This window comes from Phyllosticta capitalensis (genome assembly GCF_038381095.1).
Source record: "Phyllosticta capitalensis strain CBS 128856 chromosome Unknown BKA78scaffold_2, whole genome shotgun sequence".
Taxonomy (NCBI): domain Eukaryota; kingdom Fungi; phylum Ascomycota; class Dothideomycetes; order Botryosphaeriales; family Phyllostictaceae; genus Phyllosticta; species Phyllosticta capitalensis.
In genome coordinates this window covers 1680313-1697325 of record NW_027117440.1, presented here as the reverse complement: position 1 = coordinate 1697325, position 17013 = coordinate 1680313, and the positions used below count along the sequence as shown (strand labels likewise).

The following is a 17013-nucleotide window of genomic DNA, read 5'->3' as shown; positions in this document are numbered from 1 at the left end:
TGGATGGACCGGGCGTTTCAATGCACTTGACCACGTCGGCCGGTGGAGGTGGTTTGGCAGGGGATGCTTGTCGTGCGATGGTGTGGTCGTGGTAAATCGAGAAAGAGACGGCGCCGAGGTTGATGTTGATGGGTACAGGTCTGGACGCGGATGAGAGCGATGACATGCAAGGGAAGGGAAACTGCTTGATTTCGAGTCGAGTCTGGCCAGATCAGCCCACTTCTGGATCTTGAAGGCCTTGTGATGCTTGAGACTCGAGGAAGAGAGACATTCGAAGGCGACGAGAAGCAGGAAGGTGGTACGGAGAAAAAAAAGCCCACCCCAAGGCAGGAAAGTGTTTTGGTTCAATGCTCCTCATTCACTGGACGCATCTCGATCACGTGTGCCGCCCGACTTTGGGCACAAGAACCTGGAGTTGACCTTTCTTTGGTCGTCCACATGGTTTGGTGAGGTCAAAGTGGCGTGGCCTGCGTTGTACGAGCGTCGCACGCGTGCGCCCACATGCGACATCTTCCCACTCTCGTGTCGCGTTGGCCGACCTGGAGTCTGGCTCTCTCTCAATGTTGGGACTGGACGGCAAGGGACGACGAGGTGAGCGACCAAAGCCACCGCTCATTCTGGCTGCGTCTGGTCTGTCCAGTCAGTCCCCGTCGCCTTTTCTCCAATCACCACCGTCGCTCCGCTTGCAATGGCAGGCAGGTACGTGTCTCGTGGAGCCCACCAGCAGTCCGTCAGCAGTCAGATCCGCAATCCAACGCCACGAGGGGACGTCGATGCATTCCCCGCCCGGTGCCTGTTATGCAGCGGCCCGCCCCGAGCAAGCGTGCCAATTTCTTCGCCTGGTTGGCTCGCTGGCTGAGGAGAGCGTCAGCAACGCTGCTGCCACTGCCGTCATGTTGCGTCGACTGCTTTTTTTTTTCTTTCTGTCCTTTTTCTTTCCGTCATCATTGAGACACTATGATGTGCCGACTGACCTACAGAGACTCTGGGGAAAGGAGCAGCAAATATGGAAAGCACATGATGCAATTGCCGTTCGCAGCGCAGATCCGAAAACGGTGTTCTGTGCCTTCTTGCTGCCAGTTCAAGCAGACAGCCCAAGCGAGTGAGCCAGCTGCCGTGGGTATCGGAAGAAGATGTCAACTGCAAGAAATGGTGTTGCAGGCACACGAAATGCTGAACGACTGAGTCCCAAAAAAAAACCAACTGCAGGGGAAAATTGAGAACCCTATCTTGCAATTGAAACTTTGAGGCTCACTGTTAGCTGTCTTCGGGAGCTGCCTGCGTGCGGCAGAAACGCTTGAGGAATTCGTGGGCGGGAATGCCCCAGAGCCGTGGAATTCGACCAACTACCTACATGCATCCGAGAGCCGAGTATTGGGAGGCTGATTTGCGTAGTTTATAATTCGGTCCTCTCTTGCTGGATTGTTTGGGCACCGACTTTTTCTTGGTTCATTTGCCCTTTTCTCTCCTTCTTCTCCTGGTGGTGGTGATGGTTGTGGTTGATTGGGGTTTGGAGATGTATGGATACTGAGTCTTGCAGTGATGGAGAGCGTATCGTTGGGACTTTCACGATTATTCCTGGAGGTATACCATCCCCTGACCTTTTTCGCTGACTGTATGCATAGTTTGAATTTTTCTTCCTGCTCACACTACACTCGATAGAAGCCGGCATTGGTAAGCACTCCTTGAAGTCATTCCAACGCAGGCAGATACTGATACTTACGTCCGTCAGACACCCTACGTGGTTCCCCAGAGGGTACAGCATTCGAATATTTGAACCCTGTAGGAGAAGTCCTGTCTGTAACTCAAGAGCCAATTCTTGAGATTGTTGCTGGAGGGACGAATGACTCTATCATTTGGAGAAGTATGGCCAATCTTGCATCCGGTTTACTCGACTTGAGCAAGCAAGAATTCATAAGATTGACCACGAAAACAGGAGGATATTTGGCCGAGATGGACGCCCTTCCCTTCCGTCAGGTCAACTGCCGTACAAAGAGCTTTCTGCCGAGAGGAAGAGGATTGCAGAAAAGATGCTCTGTCAAAGGAGAAAGGAATCCCGTCTGGTAAAGCGGACGATGGACCAGATGGATGCTACAGAAGTGCCTCTGCACAAGAGGCTGAACAGATAACCCAGCAAGACCTGGGAAGAGAGACAACAACGCGCTCATGTGGAGTCCCGAGCGATTATCCTCGAAACTATATGGGACCACATGCACACGAACGCGTAAAAGGGTAAGGACCTTTGGGCTTTGGGCTCGGCTTCGCAATTGAGGGCACCCATTGACCAGGGCCGGATTGGAACAGCTTGCGGAGTATCAAACACCATCAGTACGTCATGATTCCCATGCTCTTGAATCATGTGTTGACAAGCGTAGCAGACAATGATTGTTGTTTTGAGGTCGACGTCGACAGCGACGGGATGCACGACTTCTCCGTGTACAGGGACTTCTCAGGCGACGTCCACAGCGAACACCTGGAGCAACGCCGTCGAGTGTGGGAGGAGCGCCGTCCGCGCTATGCTTCGCGGCAAAGAGAGCATCAAGCGAGGACGCAGCAAGCAGAGCAAGGTCGAAGGGACGAACGGTTGAGCAGGAGCTCGTCTACGACTCCTTCGTCGACACCAGCCAGGCGATCAAGGCGTACGCCGAATCGTCGATTACTTGCCTTGCTAAAGTCGCAGCTGGACTAGACCGAATGCAGCGTTTCCTGGTGTCCTCAATCTCAAGAGAGAACTACAGCTTCATTAGGGAAGTTCAGCCAACACCGAGACAGATCATCAAAGCGATGAAGAGACGATTCGCAAGCAACTCTGACAGAGTACTTGAGTGGATGGCACGTCTCAGACCAGGACACCTACTCCACGTTACCGCAGCCGCCGGAAGCCACGCCTCGCCGTTCCCCTCGTCGGGGCAATCAAACTGCGGAGGATCCATCTACTCCACAATCGAGACGACTGCAGTTGGAACAAGAGCAATACGAACACCTGAAGCAGCGTCGTCGAGTGTGCGAGGAGCGCCGGCAGTGCCTCGCTTCGCGGCAAAGAGAGCAGCAAACGAGGACGCAGCAAGTAGGGCAAGGACGAAGCGACGAACCATGGAGCGGGAGCTCATTTACGAATTGTTCCTCTCCATCGGCAAGGCACTCGAGGCGTACACCGAACAGGCATTTGCTTGCCTTGCTAGGCTCGCAGCTGGACTTGATCCGCGCTCAGTGTCCACCTGAAAGTCGTACTCCTCCGAGTTGTCGATTACGGCCACGATGTAACAGAAGACTGTCAACCACTGAGACCGAGCTCCTTGCTCTCACTCACACTGCCAAGGAGGTAATGTGGTGGGAGCGAGTCTTCAAGCTGATCAAGTTTGACCCTGGCCACCCAGTCAAAGTTCATTGTGACAACCAGCAGACGGGTATGGGGCCCTTTTCCCTGTCTCAGCTGCGGCACATGATACGGATGGTCATCGACAGGGCGGACCATTTGTTGTACTCGAGGCTCCTGTTTTGCGGCGGCGATGAGGGCGGGGAGATCCGGAAGGAAATCCAAAAGGTGCCCTGGCCGGCCCTCCGCGACGACCTGATGGAGGCGCGACCTGGATACTGCTTCCTCGACAATAAGGCCAGCGGACACCCGGAACTCCACGTCGGCAACAGGCAAGAATTGCTGCTCAAGCGCGTCAGCACGCTGGGCGATGGGCGTCAGCTGCCGATTGTGGCCGACGATTTTGACCAAGCGCGTGCGTCGGTGGAGCGGTACCTCCAGGACGTGTTCGACTTTCTCGACCTCCTCTACGTCGCAATCCACATGACCGGCGGGCAGCCACCGAGAGCGAGCGAGCTGCTGACGCTTAAGTACGGCAACACGTGCACTGAGAGTCGCAACGTGTTCATCGAGGACGGCGGGGTCATGCTGATGCTGAAGTACTGCAAAACCTTCCACAAGACGGGGAGTCACCTATGAACCGTCAGCACCATACACTCACGCCCAGAACGGCCATGCCGAGAGGATTAGCCTCATCCTCTGTAAGGACGATGATCCAACACGCAAATTTCAGCAACCTGCGTAGTCAACCTCCCAGACGGAGGAAGCAAGGGGAGAATCACGCTCAAGGACGTTGCGTACATCGCAGAATTCCCAACCAATGTCCTCACAAATGACAAACCGGAAGGTGTGGAGGAGGATCAGGCGCCGTGAGGCGAGAGGCAAGCCAATCCCATTGCTTTGGGTCTTTGCTTACAAGTTCGATGAGGATGGATACCTCATCAAGTGCAAAGCACATCTCTGCGTACGCGGCGACGAGCAAATTACCTACGCCGACACGTACGCCGCCACGCTCGCTGCACGGGTCTTCCGCTTCCTCATGGCTATCACTGCCGCATTCGACCTGGAAACCCTGCAGCTCGACATTACCAATGCGTTCCTTCATGCCATGGTGGATGAGGATATCTACTGTGAGTTGCCAGAAGGATGGGACGACCTGATCAAGATTTCTCCCCTAGTAAAATGTATGGAGGCGGACATACATCCACCTCAACTCTCGACCGTGCGACGTTTGGAAACGAGCTCCGAGGTTCTCTGCGTCCTGGATAGCCCATAACGATCAGTTTCTTGCTTGAAAACAACATGAGCAGCACGAAGAGAAGAGAACCCCACGGTCCTGTTCTCCAAGATTGCAACCAAGACCCCGCTGCAGTGGCACTAAAAGCATGTAGCCGGAAGCAATCAGGGCAGCTGGATGCCTCGATACTCAAACCGAATATACAAGATTCAAGTCCAAATGTATCAGGAATAGTTCAAAAAATGAAAAATGAAATCACAAACAACAAATTTTCATCACCTCTAGTTATTGTGACAAGCACCAATATCTCGCTCTCAGTGTGGATGTGAAAAGAAAATCTGCTTTGGCCGACCTCCCGTAGACTTGGATGCGCCCCCCATCTTGACGCATTTGTGACTGTCGAGCCCTTTGCCTGGATGCGCAAAGATCTATTTGCATCTGAATCTGATGCCCCGGGATTTTTGGAGTTGTCGCTCAGACGGCAGATTGGGCTTTTCGCCTGCTTCCGCGGCAACTCCACCGCCGCCTCCTACTGTGCGCGCGCACGCTGCTGAAGCAATAGTCGCCTGGTATGTATGTTTGCTGTCGATCCAAACCGGACAGGTGCGACAACTTCCTCATCGTCGTCGCGGCGGCTTTGAATTGTGGTGCCTCCAGGGAACGCAGTCTGGCTGGTGAAGATGAAACTGGTAGTGCGGACTGATTCCAGTCGTCATGCTGCTGCCGTTGAGACATTGTTTGCCATCACAGCGGATCTGAAGCATCGAGTTTTCAAATGGGAGGTGAGATTTGGGGGGGGGGGCAAAGAGTGAGGAGGAGCTACGAGGGCTGACTTTTGTGTCTGTAGACAAGAGTTCGACTGGTAATGAAGAAAAGTATTAGGGTGGAGAGCTTTCATACTCCCAAAGAGCACATTTTTTTCTAGATGGAAAGCTTCCACATCTATCGCCGCACACGGTTGAAGCAGCCGAACGACGAGCCATCATCGCAGCCAGTGCCTGAGCCAGGCATAGTGTACAGCCAACCAGCCAAGCAAGCAACGGCGTCGGAATAGACCATTTCCCCTGACTGGCGATGCCCAGCTCTCGTCTCGCAGCCACGGACCTCCAACGCTTGATGAGGTGTTGACCAAGACCCAAGAAGGACTCAAGGGCGCGACAGTCAGTCAGGAAGCCCAAGCCGATGTCAGACAAGACGAGACGAAACTCTCCACACATACAAACCTTTGTTGTTGTCGTTGTCGTTATCGTTGTCGTTGTCGTTATCGTTGTCGCCGTCGTCTATCTCGTTCGGCCCAGTGTTTGACAACGCTGTTCTGCTGCCCCTGAGTGAAGCCACGGGCTCACTCCGTCTGACTGCTTGCTTGGTAGTCGTGCTGGCCAGTTGGGCGAGATGGGTGTTCTAGCTCCCGCGTTGGGTTGAGTCGTGCCTAGTCAGGGCGTGATGTGTCAGGGCTGGCTGGTTGGCTTGGTTGATGGGTGTGATGGGTTTGATGTCCAGAACAAGGCAGGGCAAGGCCAGCTTGGGCTGTCTACAACTTGGGCAACATGCGCTCTTGTGCCTGTCACGGCGCCTGCTTTTTCTCGACCTCATCTCCTCATTGCGCCGATCCACGATTTTGCAAGACGACATCGGCGTGGCGACCCGCCATCCATCTTTCCATGAGCAGACACAAAGAAGCAGAAATCACTTGCACCTGCAAGACTCCGCGATGCGTCGCCAAGCCATTCAGCAGCGCAAGAAACGTGGTGCCTGCCAAGGCCAGTCCAGCGTCTCGCTTTCGTTGACTCTCCAGACAGGTACGCACCTTGCTGCGGCCATCCAGCTCAGCCCGGCTTGTCTCGTCTCGTCCTTTCCGCACCGGCCAGCGGCATTGATGTTTCGGATATCCGTCCGTCTAGCGTGGTGTGTGGGAGAAGAAAGAGAGAGATAATGCGAAACACAAACGGTCCAAAAAAGTGGAAACATTGACGGGAGCGCCGCCAGCCGGCCGGCCGCGCCGAGGCGAGGCGTCCGTTCGTTGTTTTGTTGGTCTTGGTCCTTGTCGGAGAGTCGAGGTGTCGGGCTGTGTGGCTGGCTGTATAGGCCTCGTCGATTCTGCTTCAGTTGTGCAAGCGCAGCGAATGGCAAAAGTGGTTTCGTCAATGGCGTGTAGAAGGAAGAATGGTCTAATTTTTTGTGGTTTGCCAATTTGGGCTAGCCGCCAGCTTGCGTGCGTAGTAGTGTCGGTACCGTTTTACGGTCGAGCTGGCGGCGGCCGTGGCGGCAAACATTGGTCGTCAAAAGTGTCAAGCAGCGCCCGCAACCAACGCGGATACGATTCTTCATGTTCTTTTCTCGCTTTGCTTTCCTTTTGGCTGGCTTTTTGCGGAATTTGTACGCGATGGGATAGGCGAGTCGCCCAATCAGGAGCGCACGTCCGCATGTGGCAGGATGTGAGTACAGGCGTGGCTGGGAATACGAGAATTGTGGATGTCATGCCGTCGACGGCGCCTGTGTTGACTGCCGAGTCGAGCTTGCTCTGGCGCAGCGCCGTCGGTCGGTGCCGTTGTATCAATGTTTGTGGAAGTCTTTTTGCAAAGGTGTTGTTGGTGGTGTTGGGCCGTTGGCCTATCTTGGCGGGGGGAGCCGCCTGTTCTGGAAACCGTGGGCTCAGGTCGAGCGCGCACGAGGCACTGGGCTTGTTGATTCACATTTGGGTAGCGCGTGGACCACGGGCATGCCGGCAGTGGTTCGTAGAGCTTCCCGGTCTCGAAAGTGATGCAGTCGAAGCCCAATGTCGACGTGATGGCATCAGTCGCGGGCACTTAAGCTGACGCGCTTTCCATCGCATGGAGACTTTTCACACGTCGTCGTCATGTCTGCCAAGCAAGTAAGAGGTTTGGGGTTTTTGTCTTCGGCTGACTAGTCTGTACAAGCGTGCGCTTACTCTGATGTTCCCCAGGGGATGGATGCAAGCGCAGGGACCATTTGCCCTGACCATCAAAGTTCTGACGAAGGAGCAAGAGGCTCGAAAATGACATGGCACGCAAAGCCGACGTCGGTCGGCAAAGGACTCGTCGTCTTGCAGCTGGAACACGGCCGTTAGGATACCTTGGCGAAGGTCTTGGTGATTTTCTGAGACTGTTGTCGTTGCTCAGGCGGCCATGCCGAAGCCTCTTCCATGAGCGCAGCTACAGCTGGCTGTATTGAGGAAACTCGAAATCCCGCGCCAAGTCGGAATCAGCTCCCCAACTTGCACAAGAGTTCGCGTGGAATGTTTTCCGTGGTCCAAGACCTCGTGTTGAGACGTCATCGGCAGGCTGCGTCCGGACGAGAACAGAAAGTTGATGCGGGACTCGTCGTGACCGTGCTGACTGAGAGTCTAGAAAGAAAAAGCAACAAACTTACCCCAGAAAGCCTCATATGTGCGGACATATGGCCATCGGATGATGAATCAAGCCTATCCAGACATGCTGCCGAAGAATAAAGACACTTCTGAGACAACATCAGCCTTTTACACTCTGCGGCATCTGCTACGAGAGCGGGAGCTATGCATGCCACCACAACACTGCAAGGTTTGATGGTGACAGGAGGGGCCGGGTACAACGACTGCCCGACAGTACTGGCAGACTGGACCCTTTCGGAACCAAAGCCATGGCGTGCTAAGTGACACGAGACGACGCTGCGCGTCGACGCTAGGTTTCGACTGCGTGTTGTCCTACATGGCTGTTGAAGCATGAGGACAGGAAAAAGTCACAGCGGAGCGCAAGAAAAATGACAACTCCAGGACCAAGTGTCCAAAAGGGGGAGCATCGGAGGAGCATTCGAGCTCATTCGTCCTAGACAATTTCAAATTCCAAAGTGTTGAAGATTGGCTCCAGGAGTGTTAGAGCACACCGCTCGCAATTGACAGTTCTTGCAAAGCCTCCTGTGGCCTGTTGCAACTCGACGGGACAGTCCTTTGCGTCGAGGACGAGGTGAAAATGGCTACCTACAGCGTACGACCATGGGCGACGACACACCTTGCATATTGCGCGCGTGGAAGTGGGAAGGGTGATACAAGGGAGAGGGTGATGAATTGATGACGCTCTGGGCCTTGTGATGTACAGACAGAGGCCCGGGCCGCATCGTGCATGATCCCAAAGGAGCAGAAGAGGACAATGTGTGGGGTCAATGCGCGCGGGAGCAAAAAGGTGAGAGAGGTACAGTACACAAGAGAAGAGAGACAGCAGAGGTGCGGTGAGGAGTCGAGTTGAGTGTGCGAGCGAGGAGGGGGGCCGGCGCATGGCCGAAACGAAAACGGCCTACAGCCAACAGCGGCAACAAAGAAAAAGGCATTGTAGCTGGTACGCCGGTTCGAGGAAGGGCGGTCGCTGGTCGCTGGTCGCGGCACGCTGGCCGGGTGAGGAGGGGGTGTCGCAGGATATTTGTACATACTGGCAGCTAGACGATGCGTGATGCAGGAGGCGCGCTGGTGCAGGTGGTGAGAGAGAAGCCAAGGAGGCTGGGCTGTGGCGTCGCAGCGTGGCGAGTGGGCAGCAGTGTTGTTATTATTGTCAAGAGAGAATCCGGGCATTGACTGAGGCCTGATGGCCCGTCGACTGGCCGTCCGTTTGCAGTGACCTGGTGGTGGTGGTAGTGGTAGCATGCGGGGCGGTGCGCGGTGGCCGTGGCCGTGTGTGGGTGGGCCCATGTGGAACCCTAACACGGCTCGGGGGCATGGCAACTTTGGGCCTGCGCCCATATTCAGTGCCACTGCCAGGTCAACCAGGACAGGGGTGGAGCTAACCCGTCAACGCCCGACCGCTCCCTGCAACTGACCAACTGCTTGCAGACGTCTCTTTTCTTGGTGAGCGTTTGTAGCAGAGGCAGCCGACGCACGCAGCGGCTCTTACGACGCTCGACTCCCTTGCGTAGGTGAGGGCACGCTCAGTCCGGAGTGAAGTATCTTTACCAGTGAAAGTGATCGACGCACATCGCATCCATGCCCATGGCACCCATTGCCCATTGCCCGCTGCCCGTCGGCCGCCATCTGACTTCTAAAATAACGACCGGCTGAGGGATCCCTGACGCAGGCCTTTTCATGCTCCTCGTTCCTTAGGCTGCTTACCTTACCTAGCGCTGCCGGCCTCGTATTAGGCGACGTGACGCCACCAAACTCCTGACCCGGCACTGGCTTCGACCGTCCTAAACCACCACCTCCCGTTGCGACATCCATAGAGCCTTTTCTCACCTGCTCTCGCTAAAAAACACGTCCTTCGTTTTCCACTTCCCTCCAGCGTTGCTCCACCTCGAATTCCACCGAGCTGGGCTTTGCGTTGCCGTCTTCCCAAAAAAGGTACGTGTGTTCAGGGTTGCTTCTTCTCCCTTCCCCGGCACCCCGGCCCCATCTAGGAGAACCGCCGCCCGTCTAGGGCCTCCAACGACGTACCGCCCAGCTTCCCACCACCTCCTCAACCCAATCCTCCTTCGACTCCAACGTCTGCACCTCGACTCTCCTCAAGCAGCTTTGAGCACGCTGCTTCGCCTTCGCTCCATCTCCACACACTCGTCGCAGCCGCTGAGCGCTCTTCGAATCACCCGTCGGCGCCTCAGGAACGCCTACGCCGCTCAGCCACTCGTCCCTGCCTCACCTACTTCCAACGAGACTCGCCCCTAGCCGCGCTGCCGGGCTCATACACATCGCTTCTTTTGCATCTCCTTTTGCAGCTCAAAACAATTCACGACGCTAATTGAGCTGTTTCGCATACAGTCGTGTCGCGCCACTCTTTTTTGACTCGACCACCCAACGCCGCCCTTTCCTCCTCCTCCCAACGTCCACCAACATTTGGTCGCTTCCCAGTCATATCCACATTGTTTTGGGGCAGCATTGGACGGTTTCGATGCCAATCTGAGTCGGCAACGCATTGCTATCATCGGTTCGGCTTGAGGCTGCTTGCTTCATTTTCAAAAGACGTAAACACCACTCGTTCAGAGCCGCCGCCATGCCAAACTTTGTGCCCAAGGCGTTTCAACGCCGCAAATCCGCTGGCAATGCCATGGAGGATCTTCTCGAAAAGCCCACAGGTACATCTTCTTTTCGGGTCATGCCCCGAAACGAGGTGCAGGATTCTGCCAGTCCCTCGTTTACTGTCAGGCGAACTGTCGCTGCGCGCCCCGTGAGTTCTTTCGAGCCGCGGCCAATCGTCTCCCCGGTCCAGCACACGCGCCAACCGTCCTATGACGACGGTATCCGAAACATAGGCAACCGGTAAGTCTAGATGCTCGTGTAACGCTCGGACGTGGTCTAAATAGTCCTTAGGGGCAGCAATGGCAGCAGTGCTGGCAATTCCTCTCGCTTCTACGATACGGGTTCTTCGCAACGCTACTCCTCCAGCTCCACCCTCCCTTCCTCTACCGACATTGAGGAGGAAAATCTCTTTACAAAAAAGGTTCCCACTCCTGGTGATGGGGGCCGCACCTCCTCCTTCACCAGTTTCACTCGCCTCCCGTTTGGCAAGAAAAAGTCGCACAAGGACTTGAAGTCGGAACCACCTAAATTATTCGAACCCGAGCCGATGCCAGATCCAATGAGCGGCAGAGACCGTGCTTTGACAGCCAGCAGCTCCGCTAGCACGGCGCATCCTCCCAAGCTGGAGGACCTGCCCAAGGCTGACTTTGGCAACGACCTGTCCGACCTCTTTGGATCTTTTGCCAACGACCGAAGGAGTGCTCCATTAGAAGACTCTGCTTTCGCCCTTCCCCCGCCGCCGCTCTCTGTGAGATCGGTAAGTCGACACATTTGGACACTGCTGCTGCTCCACGCTGACTAAGGCTGCGACCAGGGTTCTGACTCGGCACTGCCGCCTCCGCCAAAGGCTCTTGTTCCTGCCGTACCACCTGCTCCTGCATCGCCAGTTCGTGTGGTAAAAAGACCAGACATGATAGGATCGCCTTATTCATGGCACAGTCAAGACTCGAACGAGGCGTTGATGTCCTCTTCGCCGCCCGCACCAACACCACCTCGTGTCGAAACTCTCCCGCCAGCCCCTGCCACCGAGCCTCCACCCCCACCTCAGCCTCGCGCAACTTCGACCAGCCCCGTTTACGAGCGGAAGTTTGGTTCCAACGGACTCACCAAGAGACCCAAGGCCTTTGAGGACGAGGACGCGCGTATGGTGCGGGACTCGTTTAGAAAAAGCCGCGAGTCTCGCGAGCTCGAAAGAGCATCGGCGGCACAAACTGCGAAAAGGAACCAGGACGATGAGCCGCATTCTTCCGATGTGTCGACCAAATCCGCTTCGTTCTCTTCCGGGGAATCGAGCATTCATCAACATCAGCCCCCTTCTCCGCCCTCGCCCGAATTCATGGACGACTCGACTCCTCGTGCCCGAGCCCAAAATGAGGAAGAGCAGCCGCTCTTCAACAGGACGTCGTGGAACAAGTCGACTTCACCCAACGGTCGGCCGGGTGTTCGGTTTGAGGAGACCAAGCCCAAGCCTCGCATGACGCAGGCCGAGTTTGCACGACTCAAGCGACAGCACCTTCGCGAGCCGCAGAGTGACGAGTCCGAGTCGGAGGCGGATGAATACATTGATGACGACCAGGAGGAAGAAGAGCGCAAGAAGATGGAAGAGATGAGAAAAATTCGACAGGAGCAGCAGGAAAAGATGAATGCTCATCGCGAAATGATGAAGAAGACGACTGGAGGCATGAATCGCCCGCTGAGCGGAGAGCGGCCGGGCCTGAACCGGAGCAGCCTTAGCTCGTCCGAACTTCTCGGCTACCACGCCTCTGCCGCATTCGAAAATGCCGAGGACGACTCGGATGACATCCCACTGGGAATCCTGAAAGAGCACAACTTTCCCAAGCTAGGAAATCGCTTGTCGCACGCCAGTTCCCACTCTAACCTGCGCTCGGCTTCTGCCCAAGGCTTCCGTCCCGGGTCTGCCATGGACGGTGACCACCGGGGCTCCCTCCCTCCATTTGCCAGGAACCTCCCGGCCGATGTCCCCCAGGAGCCATACTACGGAGCAAACCTCGTCCAGCAATCCGCACGCGAATCGCTCGGATTTGGAGCCATTGGTCCCGGCCCCATGGGTCCCGGCTCTGCGTACGGCGGATCCAACAGCGGAGTGGGAGCTTCCCAACCGACTCTGGTCAACATGATTGCCGACGCCGAACAAGCCAAGGAAGCCCGCCGTGGAGGATCCTCGAAAATCTACGGCAGCAACACGTTTGGCAACAGCACCTTTGGTCAGCGGATTCCTCAAACGACGCAGCAGCCGCAGCCGCAAATGCAAATGCCGCAGCAAAACATGGGCATGATGCCCATGCAGCCCATGTCATTCATGCCTCAACAACAGATGCAGCAGCAAATGCTCATGCCGCCCATGAACATGGGTATCCAGCAGATGCAAATCCAGATGCAGCAAATGCAGCAAATGGCCAACTTGCAGCAGCAGATGCAGAACATGTTGCAGCAGCAGCAGGCCAGCATGATCCCGCAGCCCATGATGCAATCGCCCATGATGCAGCCCGGAATGATGCCCCAGATGCCTCCCCAAATGCCCCAGTCCAACTTTTTGACTCCTAACCAAGGTCAGCGCGCCATGTCCATGGGCAACGGTCCACGGCCCACCAGCGTCTTCAACCCGGCGGGACGCACCTCGACCATGAACATGAGCTCGATGGGCCAACGCTTTGGGTCTCATCTTGCAACTGGATACGCTCCATCCCTTGCGCCTTCGGAGCGCAGCAATATAGGCAAGTCTGCACGCTACAGACCCGTGTCCCAGCAGATCCATGACGGTAGTTCCACAGTCATGTCCCAAACCACTGTTCAACCGGCGCCGGCGCAGCAGGCGAGCTTTCAACAGCCGTCTCCCGAGCGCCTGACTATCCGGGTCAAGCCCAAGCCGGCCAGGACCCCGACCGAGGACGACGACGAGGGCTGGACCTCTCCAAAAGCAAAGAAGTGGGCTGCGAAATCAAAGGACAAGGAGAACCAACAGCTGCCCGAGCTGACCTTCTCCGCTGACGAGTGAGCAAACACCGATACCCCGCTAACGAGATGACGCGAACGATTTCCTCCCGTTGAACGACACGCACCCCTTCACCCTTTCCTACGTTTCGAAAGTCGATTTTTTGGGACCGCGATTTCAGGCTGAGCATCAGCCCCGCGGATTGAAGCGCTTTCAAAATTCGATTTCCTTTCGTTTGCTTGCGAGTTGTTTGATACCAGAGCATCAGGTTCATGGTTGCGCTTCCCTGGTCCTTCAGTCTGCCCCGTCAGGACCCAGTTGGTCTTTCCTCTCCGTCTTTCTCTGCATTACTCGGGTGGTTTTAATCGAGGCATCATGGAAGGGAATGGAGGAGGTTGAACAAAAAATGAGGTGGATGATTGCACTTCTACAAGGCACACGTTATATTTTCGGGAGGAGTTTATGGTTCCGGATGCCATTCAAATTTTCTTCATTTTATCATCCATCTCACAACCCAAACCTCGATTTCCTATCTGCAAGTCTGCCGCTGCCCCCTTCAGACTCCGTAATTTGCATATCCTCGGACCTCTTGGTTTTGCAGAGCAGGGGCATGTTTCTGCGAACCATTAATTGCGGTCTTATAGAGCGCGTTCTTCTTTGTTGTACGTGGCAGCGACGGGATCTCAGTCATGGTCATTCTCTATCTCTCATTGAGCCCTCGAGGGCCCTTTTTTCTTGTCTATAGACATCAAGCAGTCAAGCGTGGTTACTGAGTCGCCCCGCTCCCTTCATTTTACCCCTGCCTTGTTTGTTTCCTTGAGAGTTGAAAAACATGATTTGGCAGATGTTGGTGTGGTAGTGAGGAGAGTATAGATTTGGCAGCAATTGGTGGAGCGAAGAGACATTGCGGGGAAGACGGGAATTTGCATTCTGCGTCTGGATTGTGAAGTGGGTTTCTGATTGGCCAAAGCTGCATGCAAGCGGGCTCACATGGGGTATAATTCTCTCTCCAGGCCTGATCGACTCGGGAGCTGAATTGTCTGGCCGGAGGAAGGCGGATGCGGGGAGCAGAGAGCAATTGAAGCAAATTCTGGTGATTTGGCAAAAGAGGGGCGAGTTTAGTTGTCGGTGTGCTTGTATGTAATCCGCGTTTGGAGAGGTAGTGGTAGTAAATTCGAGGTGAAGCACGCATTATTTGACCACAACTTCACTCATGATGTTCATAATGTTGAAGCCACAACCAAAGGCCGACGACGGCAGGGCGCACATTCGGACATGACGAAGGTAGCAGCTGTCAAAGACCGAGAGTGCGCGGCGCTGAAATGCGGGCATGTAGATCGCCTTCTTTTCACAGTACCACGACATGTTGTTCTCCGCCCCCACCATCATCTAGCTCCCCGTGGTCTGTCTACTGCAGCAATGTCCCGCTCCAGCATCTCCTTCACACAACATACACATGGCCGTCGCTCGCAATCTCCACAGCCCCGCGGGCGCGGCCTCTGCCAGACACAGACGCGGAGAACGTGCTCCTCTCCATGTCTTCTCCCTCTCTCCGCGCGCCCCCGCGCTGCTGCGCCGCGCTCCCAACGCAGCGGCAACGCTTAATGATTTGAGGAGCGCGCCCGGAATTCGATTTTCGCCATGTGTCCCCGTCTCTGCCTACCCACCCAGGCAGTGAGTGTCACAGCAGCTACCGTAGTTGGCGACGGGGCAAAGCGAACGCGCAATACATTTCTCGTGCTGAGGCTCGAGCTCGAGCTCAAACGGCGAAGTATTGGAGCTTGGAGCTCATTGCTCACGGACAGACCGTTATATTGGCGCATCCCTGCACCCCATCTACCTACAACGGAGAGCACAGGCGCCAAGTGGGCATGGACGACACAGCTACGTACTGACTGTATTTCGGCGTGTGGTTTTCCCGCACCCTTTCTGCGATTGATGGTCTGAGGTGCGAATGAGATGGTGCGCAGCGCAGCGCTACGCCGCGCGCGCATTTTTTCTCTGCTTCCCCTTGCCCATGTGGCTCTACGGACGCGCTCCTACTCGTCCGTGCCTGGCGCGTCGCCCGTCCAACCGTCCGTCAGCTGGCGGGCAGCGTGCGTGTGCCTGGCAAGCTGTACAGTCATTATGACATGTCAGCAGAGAGAAGAAGAGCGCCGCTACTGGCGGTTATCCAACGGCCAACAGCGGGCCGGGGGCAGCGCAGCGCCGCGGAGCAAATAGACCATTCAACATGCAAGTCCCAGGATGCGTCGAGTGCGTGCTCCCTGCCCCTGCTTATTTTTCTGCCAGTAGGCGAATTCGCACGTTTGACGGTTGCGGGCAGGCTGCCTACGTACGTGATTGCCCGAGTGCATCCCGCGGCCAGATCCTACGGCTGCCAGGCTGGCAGAGGACAATGTGGTGAGACGGACCGGTCCAGTCACCGGGACAGACAGTTGACGTTGTTGACGTTGGATTTTGAGTTGCAGGGGCCGGGAGACGTCGACATGTGCGCGGGATGGATGAGAAGGAAGACGATGACGACGACGAGAGGTGTGGTGCCTTGGCCGCAGCTGGTTGGCTGGTTGGTGGAAGGATTAGTCCTTCCTTTGGACCTGCGTGTCTGCCAAACGGGATGGATCATGGCGGCTGACATGCTGGCCACCATCTAGGAACATACGCAACCATCATGATGGTGATGATCGAATCGATCAAGCGGTCCTAAGGAAGCTCCATCATCGTGTTAGGTTGACGGCGCAAAAAAGGTACCGGGTGAAAGGTTGCGTCAATCGAGCGCGAGGCGCGCTGTTGCGGAGCTGAGCACCAGTCATGAAAGTAAAGCTATACAGAGGGCTGAGCTCGCTCGCTGGCTTCAAGGCCTCCAAACGACACACGACAAATTTCGCATTGCCCTTTGTCCTTCCATCAAACCTGACTCGACCACGGGCATGCAAACATTGCAATCGAAGACGGTCGAAGAAAAGACGAAGGAAAAAAAAAAAAAAAGCCATCACCAGACTCGACACTCGCCTGGGCGCCGCCACCCAGCCTCTTCCGCCCTTGGCTGCCAGCCACTCCCTTTTTCTCACGGCGCTGCATCCACACACCATCACCTCTCCCCTTTTCCACGGCTCCCGTCGGTTCTCGCCCTCGATCGGAGACGGGCGCGTCACACGCCGTTTGACGGATTTCTCCTGCCAGCCAGCCATCGAGCCATCCATCTGCTTTGCCTTTTGCGCCTGGTTGCTGTGTCGCCGCTGCACCGCCCACCCACAGCCAACACCGGCTACAGAAAGGCAGCCAATGTGCTCCGTCGATCCCCATCCAGCGCCCTGCAGCCAACGCCTCCCTCTGCTGCAACGTATGGCTGACGCCACAAGGCAGCCATCGCAGTGGGATTTGCGGGCATCGACTTTCTGCACCTTCAACACCAACCACCACTCGTCGCGGAACCTGGGGCCATTGTACTGAGTACAATCGTCTTCAAATCTACCCCTCCCCGAAGTTCGCCATGCCTTCCCAGGCCTTCTAGA

General features: G+C 55.8%; 5 protein-coding genes across 5 annotated transcripts; 3 read left to right on the top strand and 2 right to left on the bottom strand.

Moving 5' to 3' along the window:
- The first annotated feature begins 3042 nt into the window (after positions 1-3042).
- Positions 3043-4046, top strand: BKA78DRAFT_77425 (uncharacterized protein). Its single transcript, XM_066893743.1, has one exon. It carries the CDS (start codon positions 3326-3328, stop codon positions 3953-3955), a length of 630 nt encoding a protein of 209 aa, XP_066747812.1. The 5' UTR covers positions 3043-3325; the 3' UTR covers positions 3956-4046.
- Positions 4047-5899: 1853 nt separating this feature from the next.
- BKA78DRAFT_77429 (uncharacterized protein) lies at positions 5900-6581 on the top strand. Its single transcript, XM_066893744.1, has one exon. It carries the CDS (start codon positions 6028-6030, stop codon positions 6484-6486), a length of 459 nt encoding a protein of 152 aa, XP_066747811.1. The 5' UTR covers positions 5900-6027; the 3' UTR covers positions 6487-6581.
- A 1213-nt stretch (positions 6582-7794) lies between these two features.
- BKA78DRAFT_77415 (uncharacterized protein) lies at positions 7795-8399 on the bottom strand. The gene has a single exon (XM_066893742.1). It carries the CDS (start codon positions 8271-8273, stop codon positions 7845-7847), a length of 429 nt encoding a protein of 142 aa, XP_066747810.1. The 5' UTR covers positions 8274-8399; the 3' UTR covers positions 7795-7844.
- BKA78DRAFT_77414 (uncharacterized protein) lies at positions 8400-9179 on the bottom strand. The gene has a single exon (XM_066893741.1). It carries the CDS (start codon positions 9109-9111, stop codon positions 8527-8529), a length of 585 nt encoding a protein of 194 aa, XP_066747809.1. The 5' UTR covers positions 9112-9179; the 3' UTR covers positions 8400-8526.
- Positions 9180-10519: 1340 nt separating this feature from the next.
- BKA78DRAFT_349895 (uncharacterized protein) lies at positions 10520-13561 on the top strand (the record flags this gene model as incomplete). Its single annotated transcript, XM_066890882.1, has 3 exons — positions 10520-10785; positions 10837-11302; positions 11360-13561. The coding sequence occupies 3 exons, from the start codon at positions 10520-10522 to the stop codon at positions 13559-13561; spliced, it is 2934 nt and encodes a 977-aa protein (XP_066747808.1).
- Positions 13562-17013: the final 3452 nt, after the last annotated feature.

What these genes read in the sequence shown, in the direction of transcription:
- BKA78DRAFT_77429 (XM_066893744.1), top strand. Translation starts at nt 6,028, where the DNA reads ATGGGTGTGATGGGTTTGATGTCCAGAACAAGGCAGGGCAAGGCCAGC.
- BKA78DRAFT_77414 (XM_066893741.1), bottom strand. Translation starts at nt 9,111, where the DNA reads ATGCCCGGATTCTCTCTTGACAATAATAACAACACTGCTGCCCACTCG.
- BKA78DRAFT_77415 (XM_066893742.1), bottom strand. Translation starts at nt 8,273, where the DNA reads ATGCTTCAACAGCCATGTAGGACAACACGCAGTCGAAACCTAGCGTCG.
- BKA78DRAFT_77425 (XM_066893743.1), top strand. Translation starts at nt 3,326, where the DNA reads ATGTGGTGGGAGCGAGTCTTCAAGCTGATCAAGTTTGACCCTGGCCAC.